The following is a 21,521-nucleotide window of genomic DNA, read 5'->3' as shown; positions in this document are numbered from 1 at the left end:
TTTGGCAGGGACAGAGGGTACCCAGCCAAGGGACCTAGGTGGGTGGAAGGGCTGGTTTGTGAGCAGCTTTCAGTAACAATTTCAGCCAGGCCAGGGGCACTGTCATTTGATCGTGGGAGCTTTGGGACCCTGCCATGGAAGAAGTCACCTTATTTATGTAACTGCATGTAAGCCACGTATTTGTCAAAAACCAAAACGGGTTAGCATTTGCCTCCAGCCTACCCCTGCTCCCCACCAGGGATCGCCCTGGGTGGGAAGTCTGGAATTCTTTGAGACCAGGCTGTGTTGTTGTTCCTCTGCAAGTACTTGGGGGGTTTTCCACTCCTGTGGACCTGGTGCCCTATGAGAGTGGGGCAAGAACCCCACCTTGAAGGATTGTTAAAGGTGCCAGAGAGGTGACAGGGGTGAGTGAATGCCTGAGACCAAACATCCCGGTTTACATCCTCAGGGTGAGAGAGCAACTTCAGAAAACAGGAACATAAGCTGGACCTCAAGGTGGGTGGGAGGAGATGGCCTGCCTGGGGGATATCCAGGGGCGGGTGACAAGGATTCACATATCCTCTGGGGCTCTGTGCGGGTGCAGTGATGACCAAAATGTCAGCTGGGGGGCCTGAGACCTTCCAGTGGACCGACCAGGCCACGCAAGCCTTCTGAGCGGTGGGTGCGTCCAGCTGTGTGGATGGCGGAGAGGGGGTGACTGTGAGCTGGGAGATCAGAGGTCAGGGGGGTTGTCGTTAGGTGAGGGGCTGCATGGGAAGCCGTCCCTAGAAGCTGGAACCCCAGGCGCTGAGGGTGCTTTCAGGATCAGGAGTGCATGACTGGAAACCCACTTTGGGTGAAGCAGGGGCGCTTCTGCCAAGGCTTTGCATGGTCACTGCAGAAGGAAAGGCGTTTGGGAAGACAGGGACCTCCTCCTGCTCCAAACTGTAGCCTCAGGAGCACCTACGTGGTGTTTTATATTAATGTAAGCCCCGCCCGGAGCCCTGCGGCCCCGCCCCGCGGAGCCACCTACGGGGCCCCGGGGGCCGGGCGATGCTAATGAGGGCTGCCGGGCCCCGCAGCCTCCCGGGCGGCTGCAGCGGGCCCGGGCCGGGGAGCGCCGCCATGGCCACGGCCGGGGCGCTGGCTGGCCTGGCCGCGGGGCTGCAGGGCCCCCGGGCGGTGCCCGGCGCGGACTCGGACTCAGACACGGACTCGGAGGACCCGGGCGCCCGCCGCGGCGCGGGCGGGCTGCTCCGCTCGCAGGTCATCCACAGCGGCCACTTCATGGTGTCGTCGCCGCACAGCGACTCGCTGCCCCGGCGGCGGGCCCGGGAGGGGCCCGTGGCGCTCGCCGACTTCGGGCCGCGCAGCATCGACCCCACACTCACCCGCCTCTTCGAGTGCATGAGCCTGGCTTACAGGTGAGGGCGGCGCCGGGACCCGACGGCCCCGGCCCTCCAGACGGGACCGCGCGCCGAGGCCCCGGACACCCGGCCCGGTCCCGCGCCCTGGTCTCCGACTGCCCTGCCCTCGGAGACTCCGGCCACCTCCTGGACACCCTCTCCCCGCGCCCGCCCGAGAGCGTCCTCGGACCCTGGCCCAGCCTGCTGATCCCAATCGGGCCTGCGTGCCTGCCGGTTCCCAGGTTCCCATCCTCAGCACCAGCGCTCTGCCCAGGGCGCAGACCTCCACCGCGGCCCCCTCCCCATGCCCGCTCCTCTCTCCATCCCCATTCCCATCCCCATCCCCAAAGAGACGCCAGACACTCCCTCGCGCTCCTGGGGTCCTAGGCCATCCTGCCACTCCCACCCTCCACCCGGGGGCCCCTCCACGCGACCACCTGCAGCCCCGGCCCACACCCACTCTATTCCTGCGCCCTCGCCGTGCGCCTGGCGTCCGCGGATGTCCCGATCCATAGCCAATTGTCGATCGAAACCCAGTCTCTCATCCTGCACAGCCCCCACCCCAATTGCTGGGGCACCTGTTTTTGATCTGCGGGGTCGAGGGTGGCTGGAGGGGGTGCCCCAGGCTGGAGAGGGTGGCTGGAGGGGGTGCCCCAGGCTGGAGAGGGTGGCTGGAGGGGGTGCCCCAGGCTGGAGAGGGTGGCTGCAGGGGGTGCCCCAGGCTGGAGAGGGTGGCTGCAGGGGGTGCCCCAGGCTGGAGAGGGTGCCCACGGGTGGGCGCAGCTCGAAAAGGTGCCCCGCTGTCGCCTCCGGGCAGGGGGTGCCGCGAGCCGGAGGGGCTGGTTCCAGGAGGCCTGGGCTCGCCTTCCCGGTCTCTTGGAGGCGGAGCGCCTAATCCTGCCCAGATCAGAGCGCGCCGGCCGCCCAGCTCCAGCGCCATGCCCGCGTCCCAGGGGAGGGCGCGAACCCCGGTCCTGGCCCGGTGCCCCGGAGCAAAGTTCCCGGGAGCTGAGAGGCCAGGATAAATTATCAACCGAAAACCGTACGGGATGAAGGAGGGGCGGGGGCGGCCGGCTTTGATCTTTTCTCTGCAAAGATTCCGCTTCCTCCGAGACACTCCGCCCCTTCAGAGAACGGTTGTCTACCGATCGATCAGCACTGGCTGCTCCGACCCGGAGCCGGAGCCGGAGCCCGAGCTGGGGTGGGAATTGCGGGGGAGTGTTGCCCACTCCCAACAGCTGCCCCGCAGCCGCGACCCCATTGGCTGGAGGCGTTGTAACCTTGGCCCTCAAGCTCTGGCCCCGGGCCCGGGTCATGTTGCAACCTGACCGTCTCAGGCGCCAGACCAATGTGGAAAGTTCAAATTCCCATCCCTCCCCCCACCCCTCCTACCCCCACCCTCGTATCACACCCCGCCTGGGCAGGCCATCTAAGGTCCTAGTACACCAGGTGCCGGCACCCCTCCTCCCCCAGGGCCCCCCCACTTCTCACCCATTCTTAACTTCAGCTTCCCGGGTTATATTACACACACCTCTCTCTCTGTCCGGGCTGGCTAACGCCCACCCCTAACCCCAGACCATGGGTGACCAAAACGGGGAGGTTCGGAGGAGGTGGCAAGGTAGGAGGCAGAGCACATTCCAAGAGCTGCCCCCACTGAGAGGCTGACTGGAAGCTGGTGTGACTCCAGTCAGGGGCAGCTGGGATGGAGAGAGAGCTGTGCTTTCTCCCTAAACAACCAGGAGACTCACTCTCTCAGGCTGCCCTGGTTGGCCTTATGCTCCAGGGACGAGAGTGGAGCCTTTGGGTTCCCCCATTTGGTAGAGAGAGAAAAAACACTGAGGCTCAGCTTGGGATTGTGTTTTAGCCCTTTAGACCCCTCATTATTGGGGCTCCCTGGAGGGAGAGCATTGGGGAAGCAATCTCTAGGCCGGAGTCTCTGGTGTCCCAAGAGAGTGGGTAGATGGGAAGGGACAGCGAGGCAATGGGTCCAGAGGTGTTGGGAGGGACTGGCCAGCTGGGCTGGAGGAGAGCCTGTGGGAGCCTGGCCAGCTTTCACCTCAGACTGGCAGGTGGGTGGAGAAGGGACTTTTCTAGGAGGAGCCCCATGTTCCATGGTTCTTTGGGTGGAAATACAGGGAGGCAGGTTCTGGGAGTCCCAAGCATACACTTTGTCCATGGTCAGAGCCATGGAAAGAATGGCCTCAGGGAAATGGGGGAGCGAGCAGGACCCTGTCTGGGAGACCATGTGTGGGAGTATGGGGAACTGAACTAGGAGTTCTGTTCCCCATCCCATCCCCAAGCTTTCCAGATTTTCTCCTGGTCTTAAGAAGTCCTTGAACCCTGGCTTCAGGCTTTTTGCTTCAGGTTGCCCCCACCACCACCCCCTACCCCGGAGCCAACAAGTTCATCACAGACTTTCCTCCTGGGCTTAGATGCTATCACTGAATCCTCTCCTCTAGCCTTACCTGGCCACAACACTATACCCTAGCAGTGTTTCCCAAAGGGTGGTACGCATACCCCCAGGAGTACGGGAAGAGTTCAGTGGGGGTACACGTTGCACCGGAGTTTGGTGGGGGTATGCACTGCACCGTGCTTAGCTGCGCCTAATTCTACATTCTCATGAGTACGAGGGGTACTCAGTGTTATGAAAATTGTAGAAGGGGTACACATATGTCAAAAGTTTGGGAAACACTGAAGGAAAGGCAGGCAGGCTGGAGGTGGGCACTGGGTGACCAGAGGGGGCCCCATGGGAGGTTGCTGGGATACAGGCAGGGGCAATAAGCTTAGGAGGCCCCCCACAACCCTCCGGGTGCCACAGAAGCTGGCCCAAGATGTGTCTGAGTGCTCTCCCATTTCTCCGGACAGATGGTGTTTATCTAACTTAGGAGGGTGGGGGGCCAGCCGGCAGGCCTGTGCGCCTGTGTTATGTACTCTCTTTGGGTAATGAGGCCTGATGTGCCCTAGGGTGGCAGTTCACCCCTCTCCCTATTCCAAAGTAAACACAGGAGCCTGGAGACCAGAGAGGAGAGGAGAGCCAGTGACCTGTGCACCTAAGGGGCTGCAGGAGTCAGACTGCCACCCACCTGTCCCTTACCCCCTGGATTAGAGCGAGGCCCCTCGACAGAGCAGGCCTGGTGTTCTGAAAGAATAAGCCTTGAGGCCTCAGCCCTCTGTGTGGAAAAGGGTTGGATAAGGTGGGCCAGAAGGGACTGGTATACAACCCTGGCTTGTGGACTGCGAGGAGACAGGGGACGAGCAGGGGTCTAAGACCCTGAACATCTTGACCTCCTAGGTCAGCTCCCTGGAGGTGGCAAACTTGGCCTGTGCCCAGAGGACCCTGAGAGGCAAGCTCCTCATCTGTGCTGAGCCTTTTCACCTCATGAATGTGATTGACCGCTAGGGTTAGGTTAAGGGTCAGGATGCTGCCTCCTCGTTGCCCACCATTCCATCATCCTAGATGCCTTCCTTTGGATCGGATTGGTATTGTCTTGGGCACACCCCTGAGAAGGGGCATACCTTCTAGCTCAGTCCTAGATTGCCATTCTAGGATTTGGGGCTGGGCAGATACCAGGAGGGCAATGAAAAGGCAGTGGCTGGCTGCTTGGAGGCTACCTCTGGTGGAGAGGCTTCCTCTGCTCGCCAGACAAACCTTACCCATCCCCTTGACCTAGAGATCCAGCAAGACTGGTGAAAGAAAGAAAGAAAGAAAGAAAGAAAGAAAGAAAGAAAGAAAGAAAGAAAGAACCCCACAGGGTCTGGGTGAGTCTCTGCCATATACTTGGGCATGGCCCTCTCCCTTCCTGATCCTCAGTTCCCTTCAGTAACAACAGTATCTAGCTGGCCTACAAGACAGTTGCTTGTAAGGCCACTGGATAGTGTTATGAAGATTAAGCTGATAAGCAGGCTCAGTCCTGGCTCTAGTTCTGGTAGCAGATTAACAAGCAGATCTCACAAAGAACACAAGGTCCCCTGGTGGGGACCTGGGAGGGTATTTTATTACGTTTTTTGTTAATCTTCACCTGAGGATATGTTTTCATTGATTTTTAGAGTGGAAAGGAGGGGGAGAAACAGAGAAACCTTGATGTGAAAGAGACCCATCAATCGGTTGCCTCCCTCACACACCCCAGGGTCGGCAGCATCCTGACCCTAAACCTAACCCTAGCGGTCAATTAAATTCATGAGGTGAAAAGGTTCAGCACAGATGAGGAGCTTGCCTCTCAGGGTCCTCTGGGCACAGGCCAAGTTTGCCACCTCCAGGGAGCTGTCCTGAGTGCTCTCCATTGAACCTGGGACCACCATTGAACCTGGGGCCCTTCAGTCCGTGGGCCTATGCGCTATCCTTTGATCCAAACCGGCTAGGGCTGAGAGGGTATTTTAAAGCCTGACTTTCAAGGTAGGAATTTCAGGCAGGTTATAGTGAGGGGCAGGATGTGAGTGGGTCTCTCAAATTGCCCTCCATAGATGAGTGCCTAGTGCTTGTGTACAACCAGCCTCTGCAGACGCCCCTTTCCCCACCCTCAGCCCTAACCCAGCCCTCTCCCTCTGATAGTGGTAAGCTGGTGTCTCCCAAGTGGAAGAATTTCAAAGGTCTCAAGCTGCTCTGCCGAGACAAGATCCGCCTCAACAACGCCATCTGGAGAGCCTGGTATATCCAGTGTGAGTGGGTACCATGGGCCACCCCAGCCCAAGAGCTGTGGGAGGGCGTGGGGGTGGGAAATGGCTACCCAGGAATCCCAGCTTGCACCAACAGAGTGTTTTGGGGAGTATCAGCACAAGCACCCCTGAACAGCTTCTGACCCTCAGAGAGTCTTGGCGAGTGACCCTGGCACTCTCTAAGAGTGCTCTCCATTGTAGTGTTGGGCACAACAGAAGTCACCCCTGGGAAGTCCTAAGTTGGCCTGAGATTTGGGAAACCGTTTAAGACTCATTCTGCAGTAGTGGAGCCAGGTGCTTCCAATGCCAGGTTAGAAAGAAGCGTTAGACACTGTCTGGGCCAATTCCATCACTTTGCAAAGCCTCCTGCACGGCTCTCTTCCAGCCTTTCACTAAAGTCCTTACTGAACTCTCACCAAGTGACCCCATGGAGATTTGGGGGGATGGGGCCCAGAGAGGCTACGTGGTAGAGTGGAAGAACTTCAGAGTCACTCAGAGCTGGTTTCCCACCCTGTTCCTGTCACTTGCTGGCTGTGTGACTGCAGGCAAGTTGTCTAGGCTCTCTGAACCTATTTCCTCATTTCTAAAATGAGGCCAATAGCCCTACTTTTCATGGTTGGTGTGGGGATAACGGGTATGAACAAGCCTGGCACAAAGTGCTCAGTAAATGATGGATGGTGGAAACTGAGGTCCCCTTGAGATCATAGTCATTCATTTAGGGATACCAGGCCTCTTCTCCTTCCCCCTGGCAGGACAGCAAAGGCTGAGAACTATCAGACTAGTTGGCCCCACCTTGTCCAGCTTAGGTAGGTCCTGCTGCAGGATCAAAGGCTGTGCTGAGCTGGGAACACATAGCCCAGGAGGAACCAGTATTCTCTGTACTGGCCCCAAGAGATCCCACCTAAATAGAGAGAGTGTGTGTGTTGGGTTATTATTCATCTGTGTGCCCAGCACTTTCCTAAATCGTCTTAATTGAGGCTTCCTAGCATCCCTGAGAGATGGGTATTATTACCCCCATTTTATACATGAGCACGTGAGGCCCAAAATGCAAGTGACTTGATCTGGCCACGGAGCATAAAAGTAGCGGAGCTGGGAAGTCCAGGGCTCTCCAACTCCGAGCCCAGTGCTCCTTTTATTGAATCCTGCTGGACCTCACCCGAGAATGGGCCTGACCAAACCAGGGAGCTGTAGGCCAGGGCAGTGGTCGGCAAACTGCGGCTCGCGAGCCACATTCGGCTCTTGGCCCCTTGAGTGTGGCTCGTCCACAAAATACCACGTGCGGGTGCGCACGTACAGTGCGATTGAAACTTTGTGGCCCATGCGCAGGAATCGGTTTTCGGCTCTCAAAAGAAATTTCAATCGTTGTACTGTTGGTATTTGACTCTGTTGACTAATGTGTTTGCCGACCATTCAACCAGGGGAATCAGTATCCCTATCTGTCTCCCCCTTTCTACAAAGCTGGATGGGGTGCAAACCCAGGCTCCTCACCCAGACAGACTGTGGTCTGCAGCTGTTGTACAAGTTGTTAGAAGGACCCCAAGTTCTGAGTCATGCGAAGGTGGGTTTGAGTCAAGTTCTAGTATGCCCCGCTATGTGAACTTTGTAAAGTCCCCAGCCTCCCCTCGCCGAAGCTTGCTCATCTATAAGGCAGGCATGATAATAGGTCTTCCTGCTGAGGTCCGCTGTGAGTTTTCAGTGTGATCACATCTCAGCACTAGGCAGTCACACACACGGGCTCCCTGAGAGCAAACCCTGGGGTCTATCTCTATTGCTGCGATAACAGCAAGAGCATAGACAGGCAGAGAATAAATGTCAGGGCTCCCCCTCCTCCCTGAGCACCAGAGATTTGGGGGTGGGCTTCAGAAAACGAGGGGGGAAATGACTGCTGGAGGGCTGCCCGGCTCATCCCCCAGGCACCTGCCACACCCCTCTGCAGGCTCCTGGCCTCAGAACCCCTTCCTTTCCCCAGACTCATCTCAGTTCCCTCTGAACTCCCAGAGCACTGTGCCCTGTCATGGGCAGAACCTCCACCTGGCATCAGCTCATGTTATGTGTGTGCTTTCCTCCCTCGACCTCCAAGCTGTGAGTTCCCTGTGTCAGCCCTGGATTCAGACCCAGCTGTTTTCCCAGCGTAGGTGCAGGGGCTAGGCTGCTGCATGAATGGATGAGTTTCTCATTGTTAAATAAAGCCTGCCCCACCTCCAGGTCACTGCCCTTTTGTCCAGAGCACAGTGTCCCTGGGTGGGGGAGGAGAGAGTAGGCTGGGCCTGCTCAGCCCTGACTCTCTGGGAGCCCTGGGCAAACTTACCCTTTTCTCCTGCTCATTTCCTCATCTGGAAAGCCAGGGACAGGTGCTTTTTGAGACCCTTATGCCCCTGGAGTCCACATACCTAAGGGCTTTCCTTTTGTCTTCTGTCCAAGCAGGCTCAGCAATCCTCCTCAGTCTCATAGGAATCTCATTTTAGAGAATGTCCTTTGAGTCAGAACTTTGTTGACGGTCCCAAGAAATGTCATGTTCAGGTGATCCCCCTCCTCTGTGTCAATAGTCCCAGAGGCACTTCACTCAGGGCTTCAGCGGATGGGCCCCCATGGACACCCCTGAAGTCCTTTGTGTCAAGAATATCAGAAAAAGTCACTGCTCAGGGTTTTGAAGTCCTGTGTGCCAACCTCTGTGTCAGATGCAGGGATTCTGGGCTAAAGGGCACAGCTCCTGCCTGCACTCCCAGCGGGGAGGCCGGCATTCAAAGAAATGGCGGAGGCAGGTGAGGATGGAGGCAGGCCTAACCAGAGAGGTTCAGAGGAGGAGAGGTTTTCTGGAAGGGGAGCTGCTCTGGGCAATCAAGGGAGGGGCTTTCCATGTAGAATAAAAACAGAGGTTAGCCGAAGCCAGTTTGGCTCAGTGAAGAGTGTTGGTCTGCGGACTGAAAGGTCCTGGGTTTGATTCCGGTCAAGGGCATGTACCTTGGTTGAGGGCACATCACCAGTAGGGGGTGTGCAGGAGGCAGCTAGTCGATGTTTCTCTCTCATTGATGTTTCTAGCTCTCTATCCCTCTCTCTTTCTCTCTCCTCTGTAAAAAAATCAATAAAATATATTTAAAAACAAACAAACAAACAAACAAAAAACAGAGGGTAGTCTGGTGGGGGGAGCAGGGAGGAGCTGCCTGGCTTCCAGGTGGGGCATTAAGGAGACAGAAAGGCCGGAAAAGCAGTGGAGCTAGACCTGGAGGGTTTGGAAGCCATTCAGGGGTGTGGACTTCACCATGGAGGTTTAGGGAGCCCTGGAGAGGTCCAGGCCTGACCGCACTGTAGGAAGAATTGACCTGGCCGCAGCAGGACGTGGGCTAGAGAGGGTGAGACTGGAGTCAGAGAGGTCTGGATGAGAAATGACAACAGACCAGCCGGTTACCGTGAGAGTGGGGGAGGGGGGAGGGGACACTGGAAGAAATGCCACACATCCTCAGGATTGAGACGGCTAGTCCATGGATTAAACAGGACCTGGGAGTCAGTGCTGGCAGTCCAGAGGAGGCACGGGCTGGAGAGGGAATGTCCCAGACATCTGAGAGTGACACGTTTTGGGACATCCTAGTGTAGGGTCCCTAGCAACTGGGAAATGGGTCTGAAGCTGGAAAGGGGCAGGATGAGCGTGGTTGGGAGGTGGCCTTGGGGGCAAATGCTGAGAACAGAGGTGACGATGAGACTGGGAGGTACAGAAGTGGAGGTGGCAAGTGGCGTGCTTGTTCTAGAGTTTGAAGAGAAAGCAAAGGAGTGAAGGGGGAAGCAAAGGGGTTAGCTTGTTGGGTAGCATAGGGAAGGGAAAGTCTGGGAGGTAAAGGAGAACCTGGAATGTGTTTAGAGGCAAAAGGAAAAGGAGAGAGATCAGCATTGGAGACCGGGAAGGGAGTGGAGGAGGTGAAAAGGGGGCTTGGGTAGGTGGCCTGGAGTAGACACGGGGTGGTTCTCTGAGATCACACTGGGCTGTGCCAAGGAGCCTGAGGCAAGGGCCAAGGGCTCGGGGCCCTTGGCCTGCCAATCTGACCGGGATGTTCTTGAGGCCAATCTGACCGGGATGTTCTTGAGGCAGCTCACTCGCTCCCTGTGGCCCCAATCCCGTTCAGCCAGCATTGCTTTCACACCTCCTGGGTTGGGTTGGTTTCAGAGGGTTGCACAGAAGACGGAGATGAAGTCCTGCTAGAGAAGAAGGCAAGAAGGCTTCCTAGAGGAGGTGACACTTAATCTGAACATCCAAGGCCAGGCAGCATTTTTAAGGATGCACCTCAGTCCCAGTCTTCTGGGGAGGGTGAAAGCTAAGGGAGCTGAGCATCCCTGACCAGGCCCCCTTCTTTAGATGTGGAGAGGAGGAAGAGCCCCGTTTGTGGCTTTGTGACCCCCCTGCAGGGGCCTGAGGCTGATGCGCATCGGAAACCGGAGGTAGGTGAGACTAAGGGGGACCACCGCCCACCGGCCTCCTCCCCAAACCCGGCCCCTCCCTCGGACCCCCGCTGCACTGGGCGGGAGGGGCCAACAGAAGGGGATTGGGTGAGGGGTGAGATCAGTGCTGCCCCTCGCTCTGAGCCCCCTCCCGGTCTTCCCCAGGCTGTGGTCCTGGAAGGAAACTACTGGAAGCGGCGCATCGAGGTGGTTTTGCGCGAGTACCACAAGTGGCGCATCTACTACAAGAAACGGGTCAGTGGGGGACCCCGGGGGACGGCCGGTGCTGGCCTCTGCTGCTCTTGGAAGAGCCCACGGAGGAGCCCCCGCCCTCCGCTAAGACCCAGCCTGACAGCGCCACCGTGTGGCCATAGGATCTTCTCGCAGCCTCCTTACTTCCCCGGGAGGAGGAGCTCCTGAAGGGAAGTGGGGGTCCCTTTGATTTGGTGGCGCTTCTGAGTAGAGGAGGCCTTGGCTGGGAGTGATGGAGGAGGGGCAAGGAATCCAGGGTCCGCGTCTGTGTGTTCCTGCAGCTCCGTAAGTCCAGCAGAGAAGGGGACCTCCTGGCCCCAAAACAGGTGGGTGTTCCCTGGACCCAGAGAATTAACAGCGTCCCTCTGGGTGGGCAGGGCAGTGGCGAAGCAGGGAGGTGTGAGGGTGGAACATGAGGGAAGACCCTAAACATTAAGGCATGGCCTCTGTCCTCTGGCTGGTTAATTGAGCCCTCCTCACCTGGCAGCAGTGGTGGGAAGACCCTAAGGCTCTGGTTGACTGAGCAAGTGGAGGGGAGGCACGGGGGAATACAGGGTCCTAAAAACTACCCTCCCATCCCTGGCAGGAACAAATATAGGAGGCAGGAGGTGGTACCCATATCTCCCCATCTAGCTCCTATGGGCAGTTGTTAGAGGCCAAGGGGGTGACCCTAGTCTTCCAGGCAGTCAACTGGGCCCACCAGGGAGAGGTGAGGACTGTGCAGAGAGAGGCCGTCTGGCTGGCTGACATCCCCCCAGGCAAGGGGCGATATGGAAGGGCCAGGGGAAGTGGGAGACCCCTGTGTCCCCAGTCTAGGGAGGAGGAGGAGCCATGGAGCCCTCAGGCTGCTACCGCCGGCTCTGTCTCCCCAGGTGGAGGGGGGATGGCCGCCACCAGAGCGATGGTGCGAGCAGCTCTTCTCCAGCGTGGTGCCCGTGCTGCTGGGGGGCCCGGAGGAGGACCCCGGCGGGCGGCAGCTGCTGGACCTCGATTGCTTTTTGTCCGACATATCGGACACACTCTTCACCATGACCCAGCCCAGCCCCACGCCCCTGCAACTGCCCCCTGAGGACGGTGAGGGCCTGTCCCCCGGAGAGGAGGCCTGTGAGAATCCAGGCAGCCGAGGGAGGGTGGCCGGGAACAGCTGTCCCCACTCCACCCTGCCTGCTGCTCCTGACATCGCCACTGCCCCCTGCAGCCTACGTGGGCAATGCTGACATGATCCAGCCGGAACTGACGCCTCTGCAGCCCAGCCTGGATGACTTCATGGAGACCTCAGGTGGGGCACGCCCCTCCCCTGGGCTGGGAGGGCAGGGTCAGTGCAGGAGAGCCCCGGGTTGACCTCAGGCCGGTTCTATGCCCCTCCGGGAGGGCAGATGGTCTGAGTGACTTCGGAAAGATTTTCCTGGTGTCCCTTTGTCCAGCCTTGGGACGAAACTGGTGTGGTTTAGGTGAGAGCAGGGCCAGACCTCGGTAGGGATCAGGGGACCAGGGTCATTGAAGCTTCAGCCTCTGGGAGCTGCCGGGAAAGCGGTGGATGCTGGGACTCTCTCAGGGGAGAGACGGGACTGTATCTGTTTGAATCTATTTATTTACATAATTCGTTAAAAAAAAACAACAAAACTATTTATTAAAGAACATTTCAAACACACAAACAGAGAGTTCGATAAACCCTCATGCAACGATCACTGATTTCAACATTTATCAGCTCTTGGTCAGTCTTATTTTATCTAGACCTCACCCACTTCTCTCCTTCCATGTTATTTTGAAGGAAATTTCAGGGATTATATCTGGTAAAGCATTTTAAAATATATATATTTTTTATTGATTTTGTACAGAGAGGAAGAGAGAGAGATAGAGACTTAGAAACATCGATGAGAGAGTGTCATCGATCAGCTGCCTCTTGCACACCCCCCACTGGGGATATGCCCGCAACCAAGGTACATGCCCTTGACCGGAATCGAACCAGGACCCTTCAGTCCCCAAGCCGACGCTCTATCCATTGAGCCAAACCGGTCTTGGCTGGTAAAGCATTTTTTTTTTTTAAGTTGTATGTTTCCCTCGCCCCCCCCTCCCCCTGAACCCCAGGGCCACCAGGTCACAAAAGTATGTCCTTCCAGAGATGCTCATGTCTCTATAAAATAAGCACCCACAATAGACTCTTCCTCACATTGCTTTTCTTCACTTAGCTATGGATCCTGGAGACCACCCCTGAGATTCAGACATTGAGGGGCCTTCATAGCCAGTTAGTGGTCAGGGAGACATCTGGTCTCAGCCAAGGCCTAGGGGGCAGAAGGGGCACTCCTGGGATAAAGGCTTAGCTTCGGTGACCCCCTTCCCTCCTTCCCCACGGGGTCCCCGGCCTATCAGTCAAGAGGTGGAGGCCTATGGGGCGGGGACTAGGGAATGAGGAACCACCCCCACCCCTGCCTCAGCTCTGGACAGAGGTGGGGGCAGAAGTGTTGATGGCAGTGCCCTGGGAGCAGACCAGCCGGGGAGGGCAGCCGCCCTGTCTGGGCACACAGACCCCTGCCACAGGTAGGAGCTCAACTGCCCCACCCTGGGATCTGGGCAAAACCTGGGGCCAGGAAATGACTTCTCTCAGCCTAGGGTGGCTACCGGAGTGGGGATGGGGAGCAAGTATGGGTGGGCTGTGGTAAGGGGTGTCACGCAGAAGAGGTGGCTATGTGGCCCCCTCCGGCGCTCTGTGCGCTTGGAAGGCAAGGAGCACTGGGGCTACCGTGGCTGCCGCTGTGATTGTCCCCAAGAGCTCCTCCCTTGAGGGGGCTGGTGAGGGGCGGGTTCAGTGAGGGGAAGGGGCTTGGTGAGGGGTGCTCAGGGAAGAAAAGGGAGCTTGGATGAGAGAGGGGCTCAGAGAGAGGACGGTGGGTCAGTGGAGGGAACCGAGGCTAGGGAGGGACCCAGTGGGTGGCTAGGGCTAGCAAGCAGCTTCTCTCGAGGCTGGGTGGGGACATGCCCACAATCTCAGATAAGGGGGTGGTGGTGACTCAGTGATGAGTTGGGCTCGCAGCTCCATGAGGCCTGCCGAGCCCTGTGGAGACAGCAACAGCATGGTGCAGGGGCTGCTCCGTGGCCCTCAGCATCCTGGGGCCAGGCCCAGGTCAAGGCTGGCTCTAGAGCCCAGGCTTCAAGGGGTGAAGTGAGGAGACCTATAGGCCATAGGGGAATGGAGGACCAGGGATTGCTCACCCTTTGCCCCCTAGTCGTTCATTGAAAGGAGGCGGCAGTTCAGTAAGAATACCTCTTATGACTGTGGGGCCACGAACACACACACACACACACACACACACACACACACACACACACGGGCACAGGGCAGATATGCACACACCAAGCACCTCACAATAGGGCAGGTACACACAGACTTACAGCTACAGACAGTGGGACAGACAGGGAGGGAGACAGATGCTGCCTGAGACCGTGCACTGATTTGCGGAGCCAGCTGCTCTGTCACATGTGAGTCCCAGAGTCAGCAGAGATGTGTACACACAGGTTTGATGCCCATCAGGCTCAAGGTTCGGTGTGGTCTTCTCCGTCTCATTCCTGGGTCCCCTCTAAGGGGGCCTTCGGGGCAGAGGTCTTACTAGCTCCCTTGGCCTGGGGGGCTGGGGCCTGCCCAAGGCCAGTGGGGTCGGGTCTGACCAGACAGGGAGGCCTTGGGAGCTGGTGCAGACTGAAAGCGGACCAGGGTCAGAGAAAGGTGCCCGGAAGGGAGCGGGTGGGCAGGCGGCACCCATGCCCGGGATGTGGTTAGGCCACAGGCAGCTGCTTCCCAAAACCAGAATAGCCTGGGGCTTACACAATCTGTACCTCAAACAATCTGACTGCCCCCGACCCCCAGTTCTTCCTGGCTTTCCAGAACCCCTCACTGCAGCCCCCTCTCTGAGCCCATCCTCTGACCCCTGCTGTCACCCCCCTTAGCTCCTTCACCCCACTCCTGGATTCTACTATCGAGGTCCCATTTGTTGACTTTCCAACAGACCTTGTCCCAGACACACTGACCTCCTGACCCTTCTTACCCCTAATTCACCTCTTGAACTTGAGTCACTCTGGGGCTCCTCCCTTGGACTCGCCCCTTCCCCTCCCTGACATACTCCATTACCCTCCCCCACATCAAGTTCCCCAGCAGGGCTGGTAGCAGGAGCAGACAGAGGGAGGCCCAGCCCTGGGGACGGGAAAGGGTGGCCTCATGAGCCAAGTGAGGTGCTTTGGGCACAGGGCAGACACAGTCTCCTGCTGTCTCCCACTCGGGCCCATCCCACCCGGGCCCATGTAGCTGCTTCCCCTGAGTGAGACAGAAACTCTCACGGTTTCACAATCTCCTGTGGAAGCGCCCCCCTCCCTCCTGTCCCAGCCCAGCCTGGGGACAGGGCACGAGGCCCGCTCTCCTCCCACAGCTTCCAGCTGCCACGGCCTTAGCCCTAACTGCCACCACCCTGTGTGTCTGAATTACAGATTTCTTCACCAACTACCGCCCCCCTCAGACTGCCACGCCTTCAAACTTCCTGGAGCCCCCCAGCTTCGGTCCCATGGCTGACTCCCTTTTCAGCAGTGGGATCCTGGGCTCAGAGGCGCCCCCCGCCTCCTCGGGCATGGCCTTCCTCTCAGGGCATAACCACCAGCAGGTGAGTTCAACCCACCCCACCCAGCCCTGCCTAGCTCACCTGCCCATGTCCAGGAGGTATTCTGGGTACTTTCTGAGGGCCCAATCCTGTGCTTGTTTGGTCCACTGGGTGGTACTGGAGGGGAGAACGATCCTGGGAGGGTGCCGTTCAGCGGGAGAGGAAAGCTCCTCATGAAGCAGAACTGACCAGACTGCTGGGGGGAGTCAGGCTGAGGACAGGAGGGGCATGGAGCAGGCACCCCCAAGGGCTGGGTTGCTGTGGAAGGCTCTCAGGAGGGCAGGGAGTTCAGGGCCTTAGTGTACAGTTGGGGTTTGGACAGAAGAGACCAGTAGAGGGTAAGTCAGATGGGAGGAGAAGCTCAAACGAGGGCCTGGAGGCAGAAAACTGAACATGTGTGTCTAGGAAACAGTGACTACCATTTTGGCTCAAGAACTCCCAGACCCAATTCAGACATTGTCTCCCTGCTGCTTGGTTAGATGCCTTTCCCTCCATCATCAGACTTTTCAGGCACTGATGTAGTTATTCGTGAGGGGTCTCTCTCCTGGAATAGACAGTGAGCTCCTTGCTGGAAGAGCTATGTTGTGCTCACCACTGCATCTTCCATACCTACCACTGTTCAAACAGCTCTAGGTAAATGATTGCCCAATGATGGAGCAAGTGAGTGAATGAATGAGTGTATGTGTGGATTGGTCTGTTGGTGAATGGATAGATGGGTTGCAGATGTGGCTAGACACTTAGATGAGTTGGTGTATATATAGGTAGGTGAGTGGTTGGTTGGATGGATGGAGGAATTCATAGATGAAAGAATAGTTTGGTGGATCAATGAATGGGCTAGTGGGTGGATGCGTGGCTAGTCAATGTATGGTGGATGAATGAAGGAAGCATAGATGGTTGGATGGATTGGTGAATAGGTTAGTACCTGGTGGGCTGGTAAAAAGATGAACTCAGAGCTTAGAGATGAGAGAATAAATAGGTAGGGGGATGCATGGATGGAAGAATGGATGCAAAAATTAGTTGGTGAATGAATGAAAGGTCAGGAAGACTGATGCTCTTTCTCATGCCTCATTTATGCATAAATGTGTTCCACTCCCTACCTTCATTAGATTATAATTCCCCTGCTGTGTGGATCAGAGGGAAGGGACCATTTCTCTTATGTCTCCCAGGGCCCAGTCCAGAGCCAGGGCAGGAGGCTGCCTGGGTGGCTATACAGGCCAGCTCTCTCCCCTGCTCTCTGTCTGTCCCCCCAACCAGGCTCGGAGAAGCTGCCCTGGCTCCCTGGACTCCAGTGTCTTCCTGAGCTCTGACTTCCTCCTTTCTGAAGACCCCAAGCCTAAACTCCCTCCCAGTCCCACACCCCCACCCCTCCTCCAATACCCTGCCCCTGCCAAAGGGCCTGGCCCGGAGCCCTGTCCCCCACCCCTCTTCCCTTCCATGGCCCCACCCGCTGCTGTGCTGCAGGAAGAGCCTCTCTTCTCTCCCAGATTCTCCTTCCCAACAGTCCCTCCTGCGTCAGGAGGCTCCCCACTGCCTGCTCCCACAACCTTCCCACCTACCCCACAGTCTGGCACAGGCCCTGCCCCCACCCACTTCCCCATGGACCTTCTATCCTCGGGGTATCCAGAGCCCCTGTTTGGGCCTCACTTCACAATGCCTCAAGGTGTGCAGCCCAGAGGCAAGCCCCCTACCCCATCCCCTAGGGAGCGGAAGCCCAGCCCTCGGACCTTGGCCCCTGCCATTGCTGGGGGCAACAATTCTTGCCTCACACAGCTCCTCACAGCAGGTGAGATAGAAGGGGCAGGGTTGACAGAGGGTGAGATGGGAACCAAATGTGGAAGTGGGGAGCCTATGGGTTCAGAGGGTAAAGGTTAAGCGGCAGACTCATCTGGGGGAGACAGGGTGGTGAGGAATTAAGGACATGAACCTTGAACCCGAAAGGAGTGTGGGCTATTAGGAGTGGAAAGATGGGGTCTTAGGAGATAACTCTGAGAGAACCGTCACAGTCTGCTTGTACGCAGCCAAGCCTGAGCAAGCCCTGGAGCCACCTCTTGTGTCCAACGCCCACCTGCGGCCCCCAAAATCCCGGGTAAGATGGCAGACCCTGGGAGTGGAGGGGAGCCTCAGAGCTTCACCCCAACTTTCCATTCTTCTCTACCTGAGAGCTTCACCCCAACTCTCCACCCTTCTCTTCAGGAGACGGTCCCTGAATTCCCCTGCACCTTCCTTCCCCCGACTCCGGCCCCCACACCACCCCGGCCACCTCTGGGCTCGGCCACACTGGCCCCTCCCAGGCCCTTGATTGCCCCCAAAGTAGAGCGGCTGTCACCCCCAGCACCCAGCGGTAAAGAGGGGTTGCAGGGATTGGAGGGAGGGGAAGGAAGAAGGGGGGCTATATCTGGGGCCAGGACGAGAGGGACAGGTCAATGGGACCTTCTTTCCTGTGTTGGTTTGTCTGTGGGTCTGTCTGTCTCTGCCTCAGGCGGTGAGCGGCGGCCGTCCGGGGAGCTTAACTCCATGCCGGGCCCAGGGACTCTGAGTGTCCGAGTCTCTCCGCCTCAGCCCATCCTAAGCCGGGGTCGTCCAGACAAGGTGGCACTATCCCCTCACCCTAAGACCTCTTTGCTACCCTACGCCCTCCCACACTCCTTCCTAGGCTCACCCCACTTTTTGTCCCTGCCCCTCCCCTCCCTGCCAAGACTGAAAACCGGCGCATCACACACATATCTGCGGAGCAGAAGCGGCGCTTCAATATCAAGTTGGGATTTGACACCCTGCATGGGCTGGTGAGCACGCTCAACACCCAGCCCAGCCTCAAGGTGAGCCCCCAACCTAGGCTGGTACCCGCCTCTTCATGAACCCCCTACATAAGACCAAACCTCAGGACCCTCCAGATACCTGGTTGCCTCCTCCCGCCTCCCCAGGGCCTGAGTGGGTCACAGCACCTGACCCCACACTGGTGATGCCCACAGGTGAGCAAAGCAACGACGCTGCAGAAGACGGCCGAGTACATCACCATGCTGCAGCAGGAGCGGGCGGCCTTGCAGGAGGAGGCCCAGCAGCTACGGGACCAGATTGAGGAGCTCAATGCTGCCATTAAGTAGGCAGAAACCGGCAGGTGCTGGGGCGAGGGGGGCCAGTTACCTGAATCTCAACCCCTGACTCTCTCCATGCCCCCAGCCTATGCCAGCAACAGCTGCCGGCCACTGGGGTGCCCATCACTCACCAGCGTTTCGACCAGATGCGAGACATGTTTGATGACTATGTCCGGGCCCGCACGCTGCACAACTGGAAGTTCTGGGTAGTATCCTCACTTTGCCAGCGGCTGGCCTGGCCTGGCTGCAGGCTCAGCTTTGCAGGGTCTCAGCAGGCAGGGTCTCGGAGCTGCTTCCAGGGGAAGAGACTCCAGTTCCAATCCCTCCTTCTAGGCCTTGGCATCTTGGCCAGCAGGATTGCCTAGTGATGGGCAATCCTGCTGGCCAAGGGAGGGAGGAGCCCCTGGGTGGGGTGGCCATAGCCCGGCCTACAGAAAGTCCCAAGGGAAGTTTGGGAGTGGCATGAGTGGGCTGGACCCTAGGCAAAACATGGAATTGCTTACCCCCTTACCTAATCAAGCTCTTGACTGAGCCAGGGCAGGAAGCCTAGGAATGTGGGATCGTCCAGCCCAGAAGAAGGGCCATGGCGGAGCTGAGGCAGTTAGCTGGTCAGGCCTTGTCAGAATGAGAGGGCGGCTGCAGTGGGGGTCCTTGGGGTTCAAGGCTTCACTGACACCAGGCCTTTCCCCTGGTTTGGGCCAGATGTCAGGGCTACATGTGAAGTGGGTGAGGATACTGGCTGGACAACAGGCCTGTTCCTTGACCTGGGCCAGTTCAGCATCCTCATCCGGCCTCTGTTTGAGTCCTTCAACGGGATGGTGTCTACAGCAAGCTTGCAGAGCCTCCGTCAGACCTCGTTGGCCTGGCTGGACCAGTACTGCTCCCTGCCTGCTCTCCGGCCAAGTACGTGAGCCACCTACCTGCCCAGTGGGATGTCCAGGCCTCAGGGAAGAGGATTCCACTCTGCTCAGACCCCAGGGACAGCCTGCCTTCAAAATAGCCTAGGATTTGGCCATCCCCTCATGCTTTCTGATGGTTCCCCAGCTGCCAAGACACTACAGACAGTCTAGCCCACCAGCCTTTCCCCATACCTCCTTATCTTCAGCATCCAAGAGTAGGGCCCTGACCACAGGAGGCGTCTTTCTCTTTTCCCAGCTGTCCTGAACTCTCTCCGCCAGCTGAGCACATCTACCAGCATCCTGACGGACCCAGGCTGTATACCTGAGCAAGCCACACGGGCGGTCACAGAAGGCAAACCATTATAGAACTGAGCAGACCCTGCCATTCACTCAGCTGCCCTTGGGACTACTTTCCTTGGATGTGGGCTCCAGACACAGCTTCTGGGTTCTCCCTTCCTGCCCCCGGTTGTCCCCTTTCCTGAGAGTGAAGCAGGCCCCTAGCCTCTGCCCACCTCCTGGAAGTCGGAAAACACTGAGTTCCAGTGCCTGCTCTGCCAGTGACTACCCTGTGACGTATGGAACTTGTACTCCATCTTTGGACCTCCATTTTCCAGTCTGCAAAATGGGGGTGAGGAAGGCTCAACCAGATGATGATCCCAAGGCCTTAGCAGCTGTGACACTTGGGGCCTAAACTGGCAACTCAAGGAACTTGAAGATCCTATTCCTCTGTCACTCCCACCTGCTCCCCAACAGGTAGAGCACATGCCTCTTGTTTCTGAGCAAAGCAGAAAAGGGGTTCTCTGTGCCTTCACCGGTAACCTGGGGGCGCTGCAGGATAGCACCCCTGGGTGGATGGGTGGACAAAGCCTAGAAGTTCTGGTCCCAGGAGAGCACCAGCACGGGTGGTGGCCAAACCAAGGCAGGCGTCGTGTGTGTGTGTGTGTGTGTGTGTGTGTGTGTGTGTGTGTGTGTGTTTTGTAGAGAATTTTGACCAATAAAAACAAACTGTCAGGGATGGTCAGCGTATCTTGCTCTGGATTGGAGAGTCGGTTGGCAGTGGGTTGTGGCTTCTGCGCTGGAGAACCACTGGAGGGCTATGACTAGAGGCGGGACAAGATTCGATGTTAACTTCTTCTGAACGGGATTCCTCTGAGTGCCAAGTTGAGAATAGGCCACCACGGGGCAATGGTGAAAGTAAGGCAGCCGGATTTGAGGCTATTGCTGTCATTCAGCCGGGAGATGACACTCACCTCGGAAATCCTCCCTGCCTGGCCAGGAGAGGGTTCATAGAGGCTCACTACTTTCCAAGGTGGAAGAGGGCAGAGCTGGGATCCAGGAGTGCAAGTGACAGGGCCATCCATCAGAACCATCCAGGAGGAGAACGTGCTACTGCAGAGAGCAGTGCCGTCCCCACTGTGCAAGATGTGCAAGCAGACCGGAAGGCCATTGGCTGGGATGTCTTAGAAGAAACTGATACTTCAGGTGGGAGTTGGGGTAAAAAAAACCCAATACTTCATTGATCCTTTCATTGACCCATTGAACAAACATTCCCTGAGGGCCTGTTGTGAACAGGCGATGTTGTGGCTCTCGGGGTTCTGTTCTCTGCTGTACTCCTCTCATGGAGCTGACCATTCAGGCCCGGCAAGTTTGAATCCTCTCACATCTCAGAACTTCTGTAGGCATTTGCAGGATATAAACACAGTCTTTTGTGGGCTTTGCCTTTCTTATTCATATAGAATAATAACAATAACTGCATAACTATCCAGTGTTTACTGCATGCCAAACTATCGTCAGGGCTTTATCCCTACTCAGTTAATTCCTACCATACCCACTTCTACAGGCCTGTTGTGAGGATTTGAGAGTAAATACAAGCCCTGGTCGAGTGCCAGGTAGCTCAGTTGGTTAGAACACCAAAGGTTGCAGGTTCAAAACACCAAGGCTGCAGGTTCAATCCCCAGTCAGGGCACATAAGAATCAACCAATGAATGCATAAATAAGTGGAAAAACAAATTTCTCTATTTCTACCTCTCTCTCTCCCTTTTTTTTTTCTTTTCTCTCTTTCTCCCTTCCTCCCTCAGAGCAATTTTTAAAAGGAGTAAATATATGTAAAGCACAACAGTGCCTGGCAAAGAACACTACTTAAGAGTTATAATATCCCCATTTCACAGA

General features: G+C 57.1%; 1 protein-coding gene across 6 annotated transcripts; it reads left to right on the top strand.

Moving 5' to 3' along the window:
* Positions 1 to 1,049: 1,049 nt before the first annotated feature.
* Positions 1,050 to 20,378, top strand: MLXIPL (MLX interacting protein like). 6 transcript variants are annotated; one of them, XM_084881611.1, is made up of 17 exons: positions 1,050 to 1,403; positions 5,935 to 6,041; positions 10,384 to 10,466; positions 10,632 to 10,721; positions 11,000 to 11,044; positions 11,591 to 11,792; positions 11,917 to 11,997; positions 15,195 to 15,364; positions 16,616 to 17,144; positions 17,380 to 17,447; positions 17,555 to 17,702; positions 17,841 to 17,950; positions 18,058 to 18,177; positions 18,331 to 18,458; positions 18,539 to 18,659; positions 19,156 to 19,356; positions 19,609 to 20,378. In XM_084881611.1, exons 1-17 carry the CDS (start codon positions 1,105 to 1,107, stop codon positions 19,615 to 19,617), a joined length of 2,511 nt encoding a protein of 836 aa, XP_084737737.1. In that variant the 5' UTR covers positions 1,050 to 1,104; the 3' UTR covers positions 19,618 to 20,378. The 6 variants fall into 6 exon arrangements, with proteins under 6 accessions (XP_084737737.1, XP_084737736.1, XP_084737735.1 ...); XM_084881610.1 differs by having other exon boundaries at positions 18,539 to 18,662; positions 19,227 to 19,356; XM_084881609.1 differs by having other exon boundaries at positions 17,365 to 17,447; positions 18,539 to 18,662; positions 19,227 to 19,356.
* Positions 20,379 to 21,521: the final 1,143 nt, after the last annotated feature.

This window comes from Pipistrellus hanaki, assembly GCF_964339955.1.
Source record: "Pipistrellus hanaki genome assembly, chromosome: 4".
Classification (NCBI taxonomy): Eukaryota; Metazoa; Chordata; class Mammalia; order Chiroptera; family Vespertilionidae; genus Pipistrellus; species Pipistrellus hanaki.
Note: the sequence above shows the minus strand (reverse complement) of the source record. Positions and strands in the feature narration are given on the sequence as shown.